General features: G+C 39.9%; 2 protein-coding genes across 3 annotated transcripts in view; both read left to right on the forward strand.

The window, feature by feature from the left end:
- Positions 1-5,970, forward strand: part of prkcda (protein kinase C, delta a) — a 39,318-nt gene extending 33,348 nt beyond the window's left edge. For both annotated transcript variants that reach the window (XM_083971830.1, XM_083971831.1), the window contains exons 15-18: positions 2,642-2,780; positions 3,916-4,104; positions 4,237-4,365; positions 5,709-5,970. In XM_083971830.1, the coding sequence (XP_083827956.1) occupies positions 2,642-2,780; positions 3,916-4,104; positions 4,237-4,365; positions 5,709-5,864 (613 nt within the window). In that variant the 3' untranslated portion in view covers positions 5,865-5,970. The remainder of the gene's footprint in view (positions 1-2,641; positions 2,781-3,915; positions 4,105-4,236; positions 4,366-5,708) is intronic.
- Positions 5,971-8,677: 2,707 nt separating this feature from the next.
- On the forward strand, positions 8,678-19,191 carry rft1 (RFT1 homolog). The gene is made up of 10 exons (XM_083971840.1): positions 8,678-8,912; positions 9,014-9,099; positions 10,715-10,837; positions 12,729-13,020; positions 14,486-14,620; positions 14,721-14,981; positions 15,949-16,093; positions 16,214-16,319; positions 17,294-17,543; positions 18,562-19,191. The coding sequence occupies exons 1-10, from the start codon at positions 8,850-8,852 to the stop codon at positions 18,724-18,726; spliced, it is 1,626 nt and encodes a 541-aa protein (XP_083827966.1). The 5' UTR covers positions 8,678-8,849; the 3' UTR covers positions 18,727-19,191.
- Positions 19,192-19,953: the final 762 nt, after the last annotated feature.

Below are 19,953 nucleotides of genomic sequence, written 5' to 3' on the forward strand. Positions count from 1 at the left end.
TTGCAACCGTTATATGGACCCCCTGTAACTCGTTTGAGTGAACTATCCCTTTAATTCCTTTATTATCAGTTGGACTGAAATTATTTTTACATCCCTGAGTTGTTAATTTAACAACAAAATAATGAACGTAACAAATACAACATGTAACATGTAACATACATAATCACCTCCTACTGACAAAACCACATGGTACAAAAGTGCACAGATACTGAGCTCCATGACATACAACATTATTCACAGGTAAACAAGTTGAAATCACACATTCTCTTTCATACAAGTCTAAAATGTGAAAATCAAAACTTTAGGCCTTAAAGGGATAGTTCAACATTTTGGCAAATTGGCCCATTGCCATAATCCCTATAGTCATAGCAGTAGGTTCGTTACCTTTAATTGTCGGTGCAAGCTATTTTTAGAACGGCGGAGCAGAGCCGTGAGCTGCTCAGAGCTACGCTACGGAGGCTCATGGGATTTCTTGGTTTCCCTCATCAAACTCATCAAATACACAATCCAACAACTCCACAACGCTCTGGTGGACAAGTTGTGACCTGCACATTCACCACGCTATGAGATAATAACACAACGTTACCAGACAGAGTTGTTTTAGAGGGAAATACAGAGACTGCTTGATGAAAAACTGTCCCTGAAGGCAACGCGCATCAGCGGTTTTGCATGAATTTTCCAGCTCGTGGCTCAAAGTTCAAAGTTATCTTTATTGTCCCAGTTGGGAAATTGATTTGCAGCCCGGATGTCCAAAATACATAAAAACATACAATACCAATAAATACACATAAAACACACACACAGAGCAATCAACCTCTGTTAAGAAAAACAGCACATAAAGCACACAACACATAGAACACATAGTGGGCAGAGTAATTCATTTTCAAGTGCATACAGAGACAAAGTGCATTGACAGCTGTCTTGACCTGTGTGATCAAGACAGCTGTCAATTATCTCCCTGTTCAACATCATGATAGCAGAAGGAACAAATGAAGACCTACAGTATATATATTTGTCCTGATAGAGGGCACCCTTAACCTCCGACCTGAAGGTAACAGTTCAAACTCGGTCTGAAGGGGGTGATCTACGCGCTCTGCTCCGCCGTTCTAAAAATAGCTTGCACCCACAATTAAAGGTAACGAACCTACTGCTATGACTATAGGGATTATGGCAATGGGCCGATTTACTAAAATGTTGAACTGTCTCTTTAAAAAGTCTTACATTTGTTGAAGTATTGTGTTCAAGTCTTAAATAATTTTAGACAGGTCTTAATTTTCTTATGCCCTGTAACACTACCTCAGTACGTAACACTTCATTGTGTTGTATTGAATGTATCTTCAACTGCAAACGCGCAACTTATACTGTATATTGCAGCCAATTTACTTTCCAAGTAATTTTGTGACTCTGAATTTCTTTTGTACGTTTTTTGTTTGTTTGTTTGATATGGGTCTTAAATTTCATCCATACTGGTCTTAAAAAGTCTTAAATTTGAGTTGTTGAAACCTGCAGAAACCCTGCATACAACCTCATACAATATTATTCATATTGCACTTAATTTTGGCTCAGTTCAGCAGTGAAGACGGACGGAGATACAGAATTTATTTCATCTGAGAGAAGGAACTCTGTAGTGTAGAGCCTGTTGGAGGACAAACATTGATAATTAACACCAGGATGGACACTGATCATTTTTCACGTTTGCACAAACAAACTGCATCACTGCACTCGCTCCTGTTGTTTGGATTTCATCTCTTCTTTCTTCATCTTCCACAACGCTATTATTGATTTCAGTTCAGTTGCCGTTTGGAAAGTGAACTAGCAGAGATTGCTGGGTTAGATAATCCCACGCGTTCTCACACCTTCTCTCTCTCAGAGTTTCATTATGAGTGTGTGGTGAAGCGGTGGTGAGCAGAGACTCTTCAGAAGAACACGTCTCTGTGGGTGAAGATAGGAAATCAAACTCAGAATAAAAAAAACAAACAATGAAACCGATTCTGTGAAGATGAAAAACGTCTGTTCAAGAGATAAAACCTCAGGAAGTGGCTGCATTTCCATAACCATGTAAGGATAGAATAGACTATAACTATCTTAACTGTTACAACACATATCTGGTTTGTTAATACAGATAAAGGACTGAATATTAATTTTAATTATTTCATTTCAACCTGTTAATTTTCATCATTAGTTTGATGTGATAATAAACTGAACATCTGCAGCTGTTGAACCATCGATCCAACCACATTTAGATTCTTCTACTTAGATCAACATTAACTGAGACCAGTGTCGACCTGGAAATAAAAATCTGATTTAAATAAATACAACTTTTAAATATTCATGCATAATTCATCCAAAGTCAAAACCATTTTCTAGTTATGAAAGTTGAGTTGAGTTATGAGTTCTTTCAGTGTTCAGTGTTTTAAAGCAGTGAACTCTCAGGACTTCACAGTCCAGCTGGCAAAACTCTAACGGCACTTTGTTTTTTTTTTTTATCACATATATTTATTCCTCTACAAGTGAAATACAACAGGAAAAGAGTTCACTACAGTCTAAAGTCTGTATCCACGTGATTAAATGATCCCATCAGTCTCTGTGTTTCTAAATCACTGTGGTTCATTGGTTCATTGTGTGTTTTTTGTGTTGACAGAGATCTGAAGTTGGACAACGTGATGCTGGATCACGAAGGTCACATCAAGATCGCCGACTTCGGGATGTGCAAGGAGAACGTGTTTGGAGAAAACCGAGCCACGACGTTCTGTGGGACTCCAGACTACATCGCTCCAGAGGTTCACAGTCTTTCTTCTTCTTGTTCTTGTTCTTCTTCCTACTTCCCATACATGAAAATAATACAACACAATTTAAGCGTTTGAATTTTAAAACTCTGAAAATTCCTACCAAAACAAACGTACGTGCTAAAGTTTTGCAGCTCTCACCAAACTGTAGCCCCAATACTTTAGAAACTTTTGTACCATTAAATCCAGTGCAAATTATGAAATCCAAAACTTATTAAGCCTTTCTCCTCCCACAACTTTTGCTGAATTGTCACCAAATTTGCTGCGACTGCATCTTCAGACCGTCCTCCATATTTGAAAAATTGAGCCTCCGGTGCATGAAAACGTTTGACTATAAACATAAACCAATTCTTGATGAATACATTTTCACTGAAAAAAAATGACAATATTTTGGAGTTGTGGTTGAGGAAGTCTGGCAAATATCAGAAATTTATCTCAAAAACTGAATTTTTTAAAAACATTTTGAATTTATTATTATTAATAGGGGCCAGGCAGCCTAACTTCTTCTTTCTTCTTTCTTCTTCCAAGGAAATCTTACTTCCCATGCATAAAAAGTGAAAAAAACGTTACAGAAATGTTCGACCCCATGCCAGATTTACTCAACTCCAAGCACATGTCAGTATTCCTCCTACGGGGGGGCACAATAAGCGTTTAAATTTAAAAACTTTGAAAATTCCTACCACATCAACGGTACATGCTACAGTTTTGCAGCTTTCACCAAAATGTCGCCCCAATACTGAAAAAACTTTTGCATATTTAGACTCATTACAAATTATGAAGTCCATCACAAAATCTGTAAAATGTATAAAACCTATCTCCTCCCACAGTTTTTGCTCAATTGACACCAAACTTGCTAGAGAGCATATTCAGACCTTCCTCCACAAACGATCCACACAGATTTTTGATTTATCAAAAATTGAGCCTACAGTGCATGAAAACATTTGACTGAAAACAGAACTGTAAACATATACCATCCAATTCCTGCTAAATACATTTTCAATCTTCCTGAAAAAAATGACAATGTTTTGGAGTCGTGGTTGATGAAGTTTGGCAAATATCAGAATTTTATCACAAAAAATGTTATTATTATTATATAAAATGTTATTATTATTAATGTGTTTTGTGTCAGATCCTGCTGGGACAGAAGTACTCCTTCTCCGTGGACTGGTGGTCGTTCGGCGTGCTGCTCTACGAGATGATGGTCGGCCAGTCGCCGTTCCACGGAGACGACGAGGACGAGCTGTTTGAGTCCATCCGCATGGACACTCCCCACTACCCCCGCTGGATCAACAAGGAGGCCAAGGACCTGCTGGAGCGGGTCGGTGTCACACAAATACCATCTGTCATATGACTCTGTTGTGTTAGATAACAAACGTCTGGTGATGATGAGTTGTGTTGAGGTCTGTTGTCGTGTCGGTCTCTCTGACTCCGTCCTCCTGTTCCCCTGCAGCTGTTTGAGAGAGATCCCACTCGCAGGCTGGGCATTGTGGGTAATATCCGTCTGCACCCGTTCTTCAAGACCATCAACTGGCAGGCGTTGGAGATGAGGGAGGTGGAGCCGCCGTTCAAACCCAAAGTGGTACGTGTCACTTCACACAGCGACGAGGGCGTAACGAGGGCCTAACTTCTCTGTGTCCATACAAGGATTTATTTTTTAAAGCAGAAAAAAGACAGTGTATATGTGTCCTAATACGGGGGAAAGTGAAAAATCATTAACTTTGATACAAGGACAAGGCTAATTTAAAGGGATAGTTCAACATTTTGGGCAAATTGGCCCACTGCCATAATCCCTATAGTCATAGCAGTAGGTTTGTTACCTTTAATTGTCGGTGCAAGCTATTTTTAGAAGATTACACATACTTTTCATGCTTTTTTGGGAAGGCCAGAATTTTTCTCCACCAAGTCCTTGCAATCGTTATTTCTTGGCTATATTTTTCAATATTACTATGAAATTGACCGTTATTTCTTGGCTATTTCTTGGCTATTTCTTGACATTATTACGTAATTAACGGCCTGTAAATGTAATAGTTGTAGCACCACATTATGTAATAACGCTGCATTTTGTGATAAAATTCTTGAACTCAATATGTAAGAACTCTGCTGCATTTTCAAATAAGTTGTTACATAATGCACCAAATGATTACAAAATGCAGCAGAGTTTATTACAGATCAAGAATTTTATCACAAAATGTGGCGTTATTATATCATGAGGCGAAAATTTACTACATTATTACATAATGCGGCATTATTACGTAATGTGGCGCTACAAGGGTTATGTACCAATATTTGCTTTGCAAGTCTATTAACAGTTTGCACTCTAAAAGTTCATGCTTGTGCTCCTGAAACTTTAAAGGGATAGTTCAACATGTTGGCAAACTGGCCCATTGCCATAGTCCCTATAGTCATAGCAGTAGGTTCGTTACCTTTAATTGTTGGTGCAAGCTATTTTTAGAACGGCGGAGCAGAGCCGTGAGCTGCTCAGAGCTCAGATATCAGATACTATGCTGCAACAATGAATCGTTTAATCGAACAATAATCAATTATTAAATTAATCGTCAACCATTCTGATAATCTAATAATCAGTTTGAGGAGTTTTTTTAAAGAAAAAAAGTCCAAATTCTCTGATTCCAGCTTCTTAAATGTGAATATTTCTGGTTTCTTTGTTCCTTTATGACAATAAACTGAGTCTCTCTTTGGTTTGTGGACAAAACAAACCATTGAGGACGTCGTCTTGTGGTTTGAGAAACACTGATTGATGTTTTTCAACATTTTTTAACATTTTATTGACCAAACAACTAACAGATTAATCGATAATGAAAATAATCGTTAGTTGCAGCCCTATCAGATACCAGTGTGATATCAGTTCTAGGTTTTTACGTTGACACCTTGTGATCGTGTGATGTTTGTGGTCCGTTTTCACAGAAAGCGCCGAACGACTGCAGCAACTTTGACCGCGAGTTCCTCAGCGAGAAACCTCGTCTCTCCTTCAGCGACAAGAACTTCATCGACTCCATGGACCAGTCGGCGTTCGCCGGCTTCTCCTTCATCAACCCCAAGATGGAGCATCTTCTAGAGTAGAGACGGTGACACGCCCAGGTCACGTCCCTGCTGTTTACAGCCCCTCCATCCCTCGCTCGCTCTGCGGCAGCTCCACCTGCTGCTCCTCACTCAGTATTGGTGTGACCTTGATATAAAGGGATAGTTCAACATTTTTGGCAAATTGGCCCATTGCCATAATCCCTATAGTCATAGCAGTAGGTTCGTTACCTTTAATTGTCGGTGTAAGCTATTTTTAGAACGGCGGAGCAGAGCCGTGAGCTGCTCAGAGCTACACTATGGAGGCTCATGGGATTTCTTGGTTTCTCTCATCAAACTCATCAAATACACAATCCAACAACTCCACAACGCTCTGGTGGACAATCTGCACATTCACCACGCTATGAGATAATAACACAACGTTACCAGACAGAGTTGTTTTAGAGGGAAATTCATGCAAAACTGCTGATGCGCGTTGCCTTCAGGGACAGTTTTTCAGCAAGCAGACTCTGTATTTACCCTGTATTTACCTCGAAAACGGCTCCATTTCATAACATTCCATTATTATCTCATAGCGTGGTGAATGTGCAGGTCACAACTTGTCCACGAAAGCGTTTTGGAGTTTGGGGATTTTGTATTTGATGAGTTTGATGAGGGAAACCCAAGAAATCCCATGAGCCTCCGTAGCGTAGCTCTGAGCAGCCTGCTGCTTCGCTCCGCCGTTCTAAAAATAGCTTACACCGACAAATAAAGGTTAACGAACCTACTGCTATGACTATAGGGATTATGGCAATGGGCCAATTTGCCAAAATGTTAAACTATCCCTTTAAGCACAAACTGTCTCCTTGGGTACGTGTAGAAACCGTAAAAGTAGAAACGGGCCCTTTACTTGTACTGTATATAATGATGGTAGTGTATTTGTGTGCATGCTTTTTATTTGTCCGGGTTGTAAAAGCCTGAATGAGTAATAATAATAATAATCCTCACATTCCACCCGACGCCACCGCCTCCATCGTGTGTGTGTCTCTTTCCTGTAACGCTCAGTTCAACTCAACTGAAAGTGAAAAACGCTGACGGGGGGAACAAAGGAGAAGAAACCCACAGAAAAACTTTGTACTGTAAATGTAAAAACTGTTTATGTGAATGATCTGACTGCATGTAGAGAAATCAGAACAACAGAAACCGGTCCATGTTTAAATATAGATTCATCATCATGAATGTCACACACGTCTCTCGTCGACTGGATCGATCACGTCCGTCTCGCTCGCTGACAAAAAACACAACTGGTGGTTTTGATTTAACGGTGCCATGTAAAGAGGAAACTGAACTGAACTGAACAGAAGCTGAGTGGACGAGGACAAGGACGAGAAAGTTCAGTGATTGGATTTGGTACGTGACTGTAAACGAGTGGGAACTCACTGAAACGCTGTATATAGACGATGTATGTACAGTACAATGTTGTAACATGTATATTGGTTCACTAAGGATGTGCTTTTTTTTACTGTCTCCATCTTTTACATCTGATTAAAAAAAAAAAATCATCAACTCCTAAATCAGACGTCTTTTGTCTTTACTACATCCTGGTTCCTCAGAGGAGGAAGAACTCAAATAATTAAGGGTTTAATTATAGTAGTGTACATTTTCATTATTTAAATCCAATATCTAATAATCTATCTAATAATATTTTTTCATTTATTTTGAGTAATGTGAAATATATTTGTATATTCATAGATTCTATTTTGTAGAATGAATAAATAAGCCAAGTCACTATGAGTTGTCAGTGTGTCATGAGCAGCACTGGAGGCTGTTCGCGTGTGTTCTGCCAAGAAGCTGAAAAACATTCTTGGTTAGAAGAAACACTGATGGTTTGTTGTGACGACCCGTCGGACCGGTCCAACCAGCTGGAAGCTCAATGAGGAGCCAGAACTGCTGCTTCTTCTGATCCAGGACGCCTGCTGCTGCTGCTGCTGCTGCTGCTGCTGCCTGCTGGTGTTGCTGCCATATGTAGCCTATATATCTATGGTTTCTGCAGTGTGAAGCCAGAAATGTCTCTGATTGGCTGGTTAAGGAAAGAAATGACACATTTTACGTACTAATCAGGGGATATTAATCAGTTAAATAAAAACAGGGATTTAAATATCAAAACAAAAGGATTTTTTGTTTTTTTGTGGACTTTAAAATGTATAAAAAGCACATCATATGCATCAAGAAAACATCAAGAAAGAACATAAGAAAAAAAGATAAATCAGAAAGAAAAAGGAGAAAGAAAGAAAGAAAGAAAGAAAAAGGATAGACTAAGAAAGAAAAGGGGCAGACAAAGAAAGAAAGAAAAGGACAGGGAAAGAAAGAAAGAAAGAAAGAAAGAAAGAAAGAAAGAAAGAAATAAAGAAAGAAAGAAAGAAAGAAAGAAAGAAAGAAAGAAAAGGACAGGGATAAAAAAAAGAGAGAAGAGGCCAGGGATAGAAAAAAGGAAATAAAGAAAAGGACAGTGAAAGAAAGAAAGAAAGAAAGAAAGAAAGAAAGAAAGAAAGAAAGAAAGAAAGAAAGAAAGAAAGAAAAGGACAGGGATAAAATAAGAGAAGAGGACACGGATAGAAAAAATGAAATAAAGAAAAGGACAGGGAAAGAAAGAAAGAAAGAAAGAAAGAAAGAAAGAAAGAAAGAAAGAAAGAAAGAAAGAAAGGAAGGAAGGAAGGAGCTCCATGGATTTATTAAAGACGCTTCCGCCCTCTAGCGGCACGCTGAACGCAACACGCTTTGACGTCATCGCGTTACGTGGCTCCGTACAGTGTGTACGGAAGTGTTGCTGCTGCTCGGAGCCTCCACCGCTGCTGCCTATCTATCTGTCTCTGTCTGTCTGTAGTTTAGTTTCTCGCTCTTTTCTTTCTCTGAATGGCTGCGGACCAGAGCCGCTAGTGACTCTGTGATGTGTCACTCTGTCGTTAACTGTTTAACTCTTTAACTCTTTGACTCCACCGTGATGTTTCCTCTTCGTCTCAACCTGTTTGTGTCCTGATCAGAGTGACCATGAGCTCCCAGGAGGTGCTGAGGAAAGCCTCCACTCTGGCCTCATACAATGTTTTATTACAGGTACAGACACACACCTGCTCAGACTGATGCTGCTGTTCTCATCGCTGTTTATTATTTAGGTTTTTATGATGATTAGCCTATTATTGTTGTTGTGAACTCAGGTGATGTTCCGGGTGCTCACCTTCCTGCTGAACGCCTTCACGCTGCGCTTCGTGTCCAGGGAGCTGATCGGAGTCGTCAACGTCAGGTAAAGAGCACAGGTGCTGTGATGTCACAGGCCACACACCAGGGCCGGCCCAAGCCTCCATGAGGCCTGATTTGAAGCTAAATCTTTATTTCGGTGCCCTCTATTACTGCCAATAATACAATTTCATTTTTCTAATCTGTCATTATGAATCATCATATCCTGGCAGCTTTTTACCCATCTATGGTTTTTCAGCTAAAGGTGCAGCCTGCGGTTGATTTACATTTAGTATTTAAATTGATATACAGTATATATAGTACTGGGATACTGAATGTCACCTAGGTGACGACTAAAAGTGACAAAATAAACCAACAGACAATGCATTTACTGTGAACACATCATCTGCTCTTTAAAAATGTTGGTTTTTCAACAGCAAAGTGCAACAACAATTTGAAATGTAACAACAATTAAAGTTTTTTGTAGTTACGCAGAGTTTCTCCAAGGGTTGACAGAAGTTACGCACTACAATTTAAAAAAGTTACTTGCCCTTTGGGGCCCCCAATGGTCACGGGGCCCCAAGCAGGTGCTTAGTTTGCTTATGTCTTGGGCCAGCTCTGCCACACACACACAATTACACGTGTAATATATGACATATACACATTTACAGTGTCATGCAAAAGTTTGCCCCCCCCCTGGACCAGATGTCTGTTAATGTGAACAGTTCATCAAGTGGAAGATGAAATTATCTCCAGAAGCCATAGAGTAGGGGGGGACAAACTTTTACATGATGTCACTGTATATAAATGTCCCTAGATATATAATACGTATAGTGATGCTGTCACCTATATTATATTGTCACACACCAACATCCTCTGGATATATGAAGGTTTACGTTGATAACATATTTGATGATTTTTCAGATATCTTTCAACCCTATATTACTGTTGCTATATTTAGTGTATATACATATACATACACTGCTCAAAAAAATAAAGGGAACACTTAAACAACACATCTTAGATCTCAATTAATGAAATATTGCAGTTTAAAATCGTTATTCAATATATAGTACAGTGTGTTGAGAAGAAAATAACATACAAATGATCAATCAAAATTATCATCCCAGGTTGATTTCACACAGGTGTGATATACTTGGAGTTACAATGTGTTGTTTAAGTGTTCCCTTTATTTTTTTGAGCAGTGTATATTACATACAGTACATGTACATTTAGTGTATGTATTACAATTATTGAACTATGTTTTTCTTTTTAATGTCCACATTAATGTTGACGTATATTTACATTCTGGGAAACTAACTGGTCTCAGACTTTTTGAACCCATTGTTCATAATATCAACATATATGGACAGGCTTTGACATGGAGATATGTTTATGTAACATATATAACAATATAAATACAAACACAGACCTACGTCAACATAAACATACAGATATTTATGGGCTGGATATTTGTGTCAATAATACATGAAATTGTTCCATTTTCTAATATGCTCTACATATGTGTTTTTATATTGTATGTTCATATATTAGACTTGCATGTGGGTCGGGAAGTCGCTGCTTCCATGTTTCTGCTGTAATATAATAGAATATAATAGAAAATACTTTATTTTCTACCATTTTCCTGCTGTAACGCTCTTACCTTTGTGTTGCTGCTGCAGACTGACGCTGCTGTACTCCACCCTGGTGTTCCTGTCCAGAGAGGCGTTCAGGAGAGCCTGTCTGAGCGGAGGGTCTGGGACCAACCACAGCTGGAGACAAGTGGTCAACCTGCTGTGGCTGACGTGAGCATGACATCATCATGACATCATGAAATCATCACTCTTCATCTGATCATGACATGAACATTTGACCTCACATCCAATCCAGTCTAATCCACTGTATTTATTCTATAGCACATTTCCAAAACATAAAAGTTTACCAAGGTGCTGCACAGTGATTTACATACAAGACATAGAGCAAAAAAATGGTTACGAAAAACATCATGAGAATTGAAAAACAAAGATAAAAAAATAATTGAAAAATAAAAAATAAATCTAACAACTTTAAAGGGATAGTTCAACATTCTGGCAAATTGGCCCATTGCCATAATCCCTATAGACATAGCAGTAGGTTAGTTACCTTTAATTGTCGGTGCAAGCCTCTAGACTCAGCTGGAAATCACATATTGATTATATTAAAACAAAAGTCTCCAAAACAATCGCAATACTACATAAAATAAAGCACATAGTGAACAAAAACTCACTTTACATACTGTACTGTTCCCTCATACTTCCTTACTTAACATATTGTGTTGAGGTATGGGGTAACACATACAAAACAATCACAAATCCTATCTTCATACTGCAAAAGAAAGCCATTAGAATTATACACCAAAAGGATTACTTAGAACCAACAAATCCACTCTTCATCAGTACCAAAACATTGAAATTCGAAGACCTGGTTAATTTAAACACTGCTGTAATAACTTATAAAGCAATAAACAACCTACTTCCACCCTGCATACAAAAGCTGTTCTCGTCTAGAGAGTCCCAGTATGACCTCAGGGGGACCTGCATTTTAAACAAACCAAAAGCAAGGACAAACACTAAAGCCAAATGCATTTCTGTTACTGGAGTAAAATTATGGAATAGCCTTGACAATGAATTAAAATCATGTACAACTATTACCCAATTTAAAAGAATGTTTAAAATCAACGTATTGAATAAATATTTAACACTAACATAAAGTAAGAAAATTATTATTACTAAATGGAGGTTCTGTTTGTTTCGTTTTGATACTGTTCACTCTACTTAATCTCTTCGAGTGTAATTTTCCTACAAATTTAGTTTTGTTTTGTTATTGTAATCTTTTTTCCTGTAAATAGGGTAGGCATTAATAAGCTTTGCTTCTGCCTTTGCCCTTTCGCCCATATTGATTAAGAAATGTTGACTTGTTTATGTATGTTAATGTTTTGTGGAATGGACGAATAAATCAATCAATCATAAATCAATCAATCAATCAAGCCATTTTTAGACAATCCACAATCCAACAACTCCACAACGCTCTGGTGGACAAGTTGTGACCTGCACATTCACCACACTATGAGATAATAACACAACGTTACCACACAGAGTTGTTTTAGAGGGAAATTCATGCAAAACCGCTGATGCGTGTTGCCTTCAGGGACAGTTTTTCATCAAGCAGTCTCTGCATTTCCCTCTAAAACAACTCTGTCTGGTAACGTTGTGTTATTATCTCATAGCGTGGTGAATGTGCAGGTCACAACTTGTCCACCAGAGCGTTGTGGAGTTGTTGGATTGTGTATTTGATGAGGTCAGGAGGTTAGGAGTTCAGAAAAGCTGATCTGTTTAAGGGATAGTTCACCCAAAATTGAAATTTGACGAACCGGGAAGAGGAGCTTCAAGAAGCTTCCGCTACAAAACAAGCTTGAAATATAGACTTATTTAATTTTCTTCGGGACAATTTCGCATTTCGGGGCTTCAATACAAGATGGACATTACATACGAGCAGCATGGAGGTATCTGGATGTTTTTTGGTGTGTCTTTTTGTTACGAAGACAGTTGGTATCCATTTGCAACCGTTATATGGACATGCACTGCTACGCCGAGAACCAATTTTTGGGTGAACTATCCCTTTAATGTTTCTCTCTCTCTCTCTCTCTCTCTCTCTCAGACTTCCTCTGGGTGTGCTATGGGCCGTCCTGCTGGTCTGTGTGTGGCTCTGGCTCCTGGAGGTCCCGGACCCTCAGGCCGTCCCGTACTACGGCCCGGCGGTGGTTCTGTTCGCCGTGGCCGGGGTCCAGGAGCTGCTGGCCGAGCCGCTCTGGGTCCTGGCCCAGGCCCACATGTTCGTCCGTCTGAAGGTGGTGGCCGAGAGCTTGGCCATGATCGCCAAGTGCAGCGTCACCGTGGTGCTGGTGGTGTCGGCCCGCGGCCTCGGCCTCTACATCTTCTCTGCTGCTCACGTAAGAAATCAGATAAAGTGTCGACCGTGGCACCTAAAATTTGAGACAGTTTAAGTAAATGTTTCATCTGTTTGCACATTTGCTGTTTTATTTATCACTGATGAAACATGGAAGGGGCGACTCAAAGAATTTGTCATTACAGGTGTCAGACCGATCTATGTGAGGATCATAAATGAAAAGGAAATGTGAATATCTGGGTTTCCCTTTAATTTACAGGCCGCTAATTACGTGATAATGTCAAGAAATAGCCTAGAAATAACGGTCAGTTTCATAGTAATGTCATGTTTTTCATAAACACACATACTTTTTATGCTTTTTTGGGAAAGGCCAGAATTTTTCTCCACCAATTGTTATTTCTTGGTTATATTCATTACTATGAAATTGACTGTTATTTCTTGGCTATTTCTTGACATTATTACATAATTAACGGCCTGTAAATTTAATGGTTGTAGCACCACATTATGTAATAACGCTGCATTTTGTGATAAAATTCTTGAACTCAATATGTAAGAACTCTGCCGCATTTTGAAATAAGTTGTTACATAATGCACCAAATTATTACCAAATGCGGCAGAGTTTATTACATATCAAGAATTTTATCACAAAATGTGGCGTTATTATATCATGAGGCGAAAATGTATTACATTATTACATAATGCGGCATTATTACGTAATGTGGCGGTACAAGGGTTATGTACCAATATTTGCTTTGCAAGTCTATTAACAGTTTGCGCTCTAAAGTTTTCTGCTTGTGCTCCTGAAACTTTAAAGGGATAGTTCAACATTTTGGCAAATTGGCCCATTGCCATAATCCCTATAGTCATAGCAGTAGGTTCGTTACCTTTAATTGTCGGTGCAAGCTGTTTTTAGAACGGCGGAGCAGAGCCGCGAGCTGCTCAGAGCTACGCTACGGAGGCTCATGGGATTTCTTGGTTTCCCTCATCAAACTCATCAAATACACAATCCAACAACTCCAAAACGCTCTGGTGGACAAGTTGTGACCTGCACATTCACCACGCTATGAGATAATAACACAACGTTACCAGACAGAGTTGTTTTAGAGGGAAATGCAGAGACTGCTTGATGAAAAACTGTCCCTGAAGGCAACGTGCATCAGCGGTTTTGCATGAATTTCCCTCTAAAACAACTCTGTGTGGTAACGTTGTGTTATTATCTCATAGCGTGGTGAATGTGCAGCTCACAACTTGTCCACCAGAGCGTTTTGGAGTTGTTGGATTGTGTATTTGATGAGTTTGATGAGGGAAACCAAGAAATCCCATGAGCCTCCGTAGCGTAGCTCTGAGCAGCTCACGGCTCTGCTCCGCCGCTCTAAAAATAGCTTGCACCGACAATTAAAGGTAACAAACCTACTGCTATGACTATAGGGATTATGGCAATGGTCTGTGGTTATTTCTTTAATGTTTGTCCTTCACATTTGACTCATTTTAATCCTATCTTCTGATAGTTGGTGTACACCGGCTTCCTGGTGCTGTGCTACGCTCTTTACTTTGTTCGTTTCTTGGGCTCTAAAGAAGCGAAGAAGAAGAGTTTTCCTCTGGACAGTGTTGGAGATCTTCTGCCCCGCAGAGAGGAAGGAGAGGTGGTGCCGCAAAACATCCACAAATTCAACAACAATGATGATGATTGTTTGTTTTTGAGACACGAAGGACTGAATCCTCCTCCTGTGTCTGTGTTTGCAGCCGCTGGTGGACGGGACCTTGGCCCGACTCACCTGGAGCTTCTTCAAACAGTCGTTCCTGAAGCAGATCCTGACGGAGGGCGAGCGCTACGTCATGACCTTCCTCAACGTGCTGAGCTTCGGGGACCAGGGCGTCTACGACATCGTCAACAACCTGGGCTCCATGGTCGCTCGCTTCATCTTCCTGCCCATCGAGGAGAGTTTCTACATCTTCTTTGCCAAAGTTCTGGAGCGAGGACGGGACGTGAAGAGCCAGAAACAGGTTCGAACCCCGGAGGATTCATGGCTCTGTGTGTTTAATGTCTGTTAAAGGAGAATTCCGGCCATTTTTGACCCTTAAATCGTTGTCCTAATGGTCACCCAGTGTTGGCTGGAGCAAAAACGCGACTAAAATTGATGCAGGCAAACCGGAGTTAACATGGCTACCCGGCGCTAGGGATAGCCACAATGCTAACCTATGGGGGCAATTCTTTCAACCACAACAAACACTCAGAAAACAATCAAACATCTATGGTACATGACTGGAATCCTTAGAGACACCACTGAACTCATATAACAGTATAAACAGTATAAACTTTGTGTTTTTGCATGTAGTCACTCACCTCAGACAGCTGAACTCTGAAACATCCTGAAAGACATTACTATCCCATCACAGAGCGCCTGCTCTCCCCGCCACAACAAACACTTTTTCCTTGTTGTGATGATTTCTTTACTAAAATAAACGGTCGGAGATATTTTGGACGTTACCACTGCACTGCTCGACCGTTTATTTTATAAAGAAATCATCACAACAAGTACAAAGTGTTAGTTTCTGTGGCGGGGAGAGCAGGCGCTCTGTGATGGGATAGTAATGTCTTTCAGGATGTTTCAGAGTTCGGCTATCTGAGGTGAGTGGCTACATGCAAAAACACAAAGTTTATACTGTTTATACTGTACACTATATGAGTTCAGTGGTGTCTCTAAGGATTCCAGTCATGTACCATAGATATCTGATTGTTTTTGGAGTGTTTGTTGTGGTTATAAAGAATTGCCCCCATAGGTTAGCGTTGTGGCTATCCCTAGCGCCGGGTAGCCATGGTAACTCCGGTTTGCCTGCATCAATTTTAGTCGCGTTTTTTGCTCCAACCAACACCGGGTGACCATCAGGACAACGATTTAGGGGTCAAAAATGACCTGAATTCTCCTTTAATCGCCACTGTTTTTTACTTGGTGTTGTTGTTGTGTCGCAGGAGGACGTTGCCATGGCAGCAGACGTCCTGCAGTGTCTCCTGAAGCTGGTGCTGGTGATCGGTCTGATCATCACCGTGTTCGGCTTCGCCTACTCACACTTGGCTCTGGATATTTACGGCGGCTCCATGCTGAGCAGCGGAGCAGGTCAGTGACACACATCATCACACCTAACACAATACAAACTGTTTATATAATTATTAATAACTCTAGTTAGTTATAGTTTTATAGTTCTAGTTAGTTATGGGATGCTCTCCTGTGTTGAAGGCCCCACTCTGCTGCGATGCTACAGCTGCTACGTCCTCCTGCTCGCCGTCAACGGAGTGACTGAGTGTTTTGTTTTCGCTGCCATGAGCCAGGAGGAGGTCGACAGGTCAGAACATACAAATACAAAATCTTATGATATTGTACTGTACCATATTGTATCTAATCTTATATTTTATTGTATCGTACCGTATCACATTGTTATCCTAAATAATAGTATCGTATCGTATCATATCATATCTTATGTCTTATCGTACCATACCGTACTGTACCATAATGTACTGTATCTTGTCTTATCTTATCTTGTCTTACCTTATTGATTGTATCATATTTACTGTATTGTACCGTACCGTGCTGTATCTTATCTTATCTTATCTTATCATACTGTATTGTATAGGGCTGGGACAATATGCTTTTCTCCCGATTCGATTCTTCTACGGTTTTTTGGATGGCGATTCTATTTAAATTGCGATTCTATGATATTGCCGATTCTCTCGATTTTTAGTCTGCATATTAACATTTATCTGCACACAAATACTGTAGGAGCCTATAAATTAACATATTCCATTATAAAGTGAACTTAAACCCTTTTCAAAACCTGTACTCTCTGTATGTAAAAAAGGCTAACAAATGCACATTGCACAATATTTAAAAACATCCCCCCCCCCAAAAAAAAATTCAAAAAAATAATCGATTAAAAAATCGTCTAAAAAGATATTGCGATATTTATGTGAATTGATTTTTTCTCCCACCCCTAGTATTGTATCATACTTTACTGTACCGTACTGGATTATATCGTATTGTACTGTATCGTACCGTATCATACTGTGCTGTATCTTATCTTATCTTACCTTATTGTACCGTATCGTATCGTATCGTATCGTATCGTATCGTATCGTATCGTATCATACCATAGCGTATTGTAACATATAGTACTGTATCATACCAAACCTTATCTTATCTTACCGCATCTTATCGTAATTGTACCGTTCTGTGCCGTAGCGTATCGTATCATATCGTATCGTATCTTATCTCACACATCATCGTCTCCCCCGTCCCTCTGTGTCTGTGTGTCGTCCTCAGGTACAACCTGGTGATGCTGGCCCTGTCCGTGTCCTTCCTCTTCCTGTCCTACCTGCTGACCTGGTGGGCCGGTGCGGTGGGCTTCATCCTGGCCAACTGCCTCAACATGGGGCTGCGTATCTGCCACAGTCTGCTCTACATCCACCGCTACTTCCTGTCCAGCCAGTGGAGACCGCTGCGAGGCCTCCTGCCCTCTCCGCTGCTGCTGCTGGCTCTGGCCGTCAGCGCCGTCGTCACCGCTGTTTCTGAGGTACGAGGAAAAAAACATGGCCTCCTCATTCTCCTCTCTTTCTATTTAAATGCATTCGTTCAGATTCAGAGTGTTTTATAATCTGAGTTCAAGGCGAGACACTAACAGGCAAAAACATATTTTTTTCATGCACCAATCAATTTTGAGATTTTGAGCTATTTTGCTTCCTTATTATGTCTGATTTCAGATTAGTGGAAAGAAATGGTAGAAAATCCACATTAAGGTTTTTATTTTACTTCATTTTCGTCAGTAGATTTCTGCCAAATTCACCAAAAGTTAACATGCTACTGTGACAAACTGTGCTGTGCGGGTTGTCTGACCCATGTCATGTCAGGTATCATTGTAAAGCTCTCTCTCCCCTGAACAATGATGTAGGCTCCAAAAATTGTCATTTCATCTGTGTCACCAACAAATCATAAAAGTACGATTTACATTAACAATCTATGGAATTTTTACAATACAAATCTTTAAAGGCCGTTTTCTCAGAAAGAGTTTTTCCTCAGACTCTGAGCTAGAAATCTCCACTTCAGCAGCACTTACAGACACCAAACCTTCCACTTTGATCCCTTTCTATATTCTGAAGGTTTTTACAGAGGGGTTTGTTGATATATCATTCACAGCCTGATTTATACAACATTTAATCCCTCAAAAAATGGCAAAATTTGATTTTTTTAGGGCTGGTGAGAGTATTTTCTCGTTTACAAAGTGATAAAAAGAGATATCCAAAATCCCCTCTGTAAAAACTTCTGACTCTAATATGTCAACAAAATAAAACAAGAATTTTGAAAGTAGCTTTATCCATTGTTCAGATTTCTGTTGTGGGAATATATGCAAATTAGTGCATACTTCATTAGATGTTGCCTCATTTACATATTTAAACATGAAATTTGACAAAACTTGTAATACAAAAAATATTTGTCTTAATGTGAGTGATAAACTTGGGAAGTTTCATGGTGATATCTGTTAGTTTACATTTTTACCCTATTCACCTGTAGTGTCTTCCTTCCTTTGGTTTCAGGGCGTCTTGTGCTGCGACGGCGGCTGGTTGCTGAGGCTGCTGCACGTCGCCGTGGGAGCGGTGTGTCTGCTCGGTGTGTGCGTGGCCGTTCTTCTCACAGAGACTCGTGTTGTTCAGTTTGTGAGGACGCAGCTTCTGCCCCAGTTCAGACGAAAACAAACGTGAATGTGACTAAAAAAGGAAGAAAACTTTCTGTCCCGCTGCAAGAACAGTAGTTAAAGAGCCACGGACTCTGAGTGTGTGTGTGTGTGTGTGTGTGTGTGTGTGTGTGTGTGTGTGTGTGCTTGTTTTACCAAAAATTGTGCATCCCATAAATCAGAAGTCTGTATTTAAAAGCAGAGGCCAGAGGTCAGGGTGAGGCATTGAGTGGTTTTTGTAAAACATTATGTCAGTGATTGGTCCATATGAATGAGATAAAACAGTGTGTGTGTGTGTGTGTGTGCGTGTGTGCGTGCGTGTGTGTGTGTTTTTTATGTAACATTCCTCTCTTGGCCGGACTGTTTCAGGATCTGATGATGCGATGAATGTGTTTTACAACAACTGAAACTGTTTACACTGATGGCTTGTTTGTGTGTTTGTTGGTCCAACACAAATAAACAAAGGAGAATAAATTCATATTTCTTGTGTTAATTAAAAGTTATAAAATATTGGGATGTCAAATGACCAAAAAACCTGCATTAGTCATTTTTCAAACTCTCTTTATTATCGAGGTTTCCAGCTGTTTTTTTCTATGGAGCTAAATTTGAAACTGAAATTTCAAGTCTTGATCTCACATTTTGAGAAATACATCAATGTATTAAAAAAAAAGTTACTTTATTTGTCTATTTAAAGGGATAGTTCAACATTTTGGCAAATTGGCACATTGCCATAATCGCTATAGTCATAGCAGTAGGTTCGTTACCTTTAATTGTCGGTGCAAGCTGTTTTTAGAACGGCGGAGCAGAGCCGTGAGCTGCTCAGAGCTACGCTATGGAGGCTGATGGGATTTCTTGGTTTCCCTCATCAAACTCATCAAATACACAATCCAACAACTCCACAACGCTCTGGTGGACAAGTTGTGACCTGCACATTCACCACGCTATGAGATAATAACACAACGTTACCAGACAGAGTTGTTTTAGAGGGAAATTCAGAGTCTGTTTTGCATGAATTTACCTCAAAAACAACTCTGTCTCATAACGTTACATTATTATCTCATAGCGTGATGAATGTGCAGGTCACAACTTGTCCACGACAGCATTTTGGAGTTGCTGAATTGTGTATTTGATGAGTTTGATGAGGAAAACCAAGAAATTCCCTTAGCCTCCGTAGCGTAGCTCTAAGCAGCTCGTGGCTCTGCTCCGCCGTTCTAAAAATAGCTTGCACTGACAAATAAAGGTAACGAACCTACTG

The sequence above is a fragment of the Trachurus trachurus genome (genome assembly GCF_905171665.1).
Source record: "Trachurus trachurus genome assembly, chromosome: 5".
In the NCBI taxonomy this organism is placed as follows: domain Eukaryota; kingdom Metazoa; phylum Chordata; class Actinopteri; order Carangiformes; family Carangidae; genus Trachurus; species Trachurus trachurus.

Bases quoted from the DNA above. Each gene is read 5' to 3' on its own strand.
- rft1 (XM_083971840.1), top strand. From the start codon at position 8,850: ATGAGCTCCCAGGAGGTGCTGAGGAAAGCCTCCACTCTGGCCTCATAC. The intron at 10,838-12,728 runs GTGAGCATGACA...TCTCTCTCTCAG, and splicing joins GTCAACCTGCTGTGGCTGAC to ACTTCCTCTGGGTGTGCTAT. The intron at 17,544-18,561 runs GTACGAGGAAAA...CTTTGGTTTCAG, and splicing joins TCGTCACCGCTGTTTCTGAG to GGCGTCTTGTGCTGCGACGG.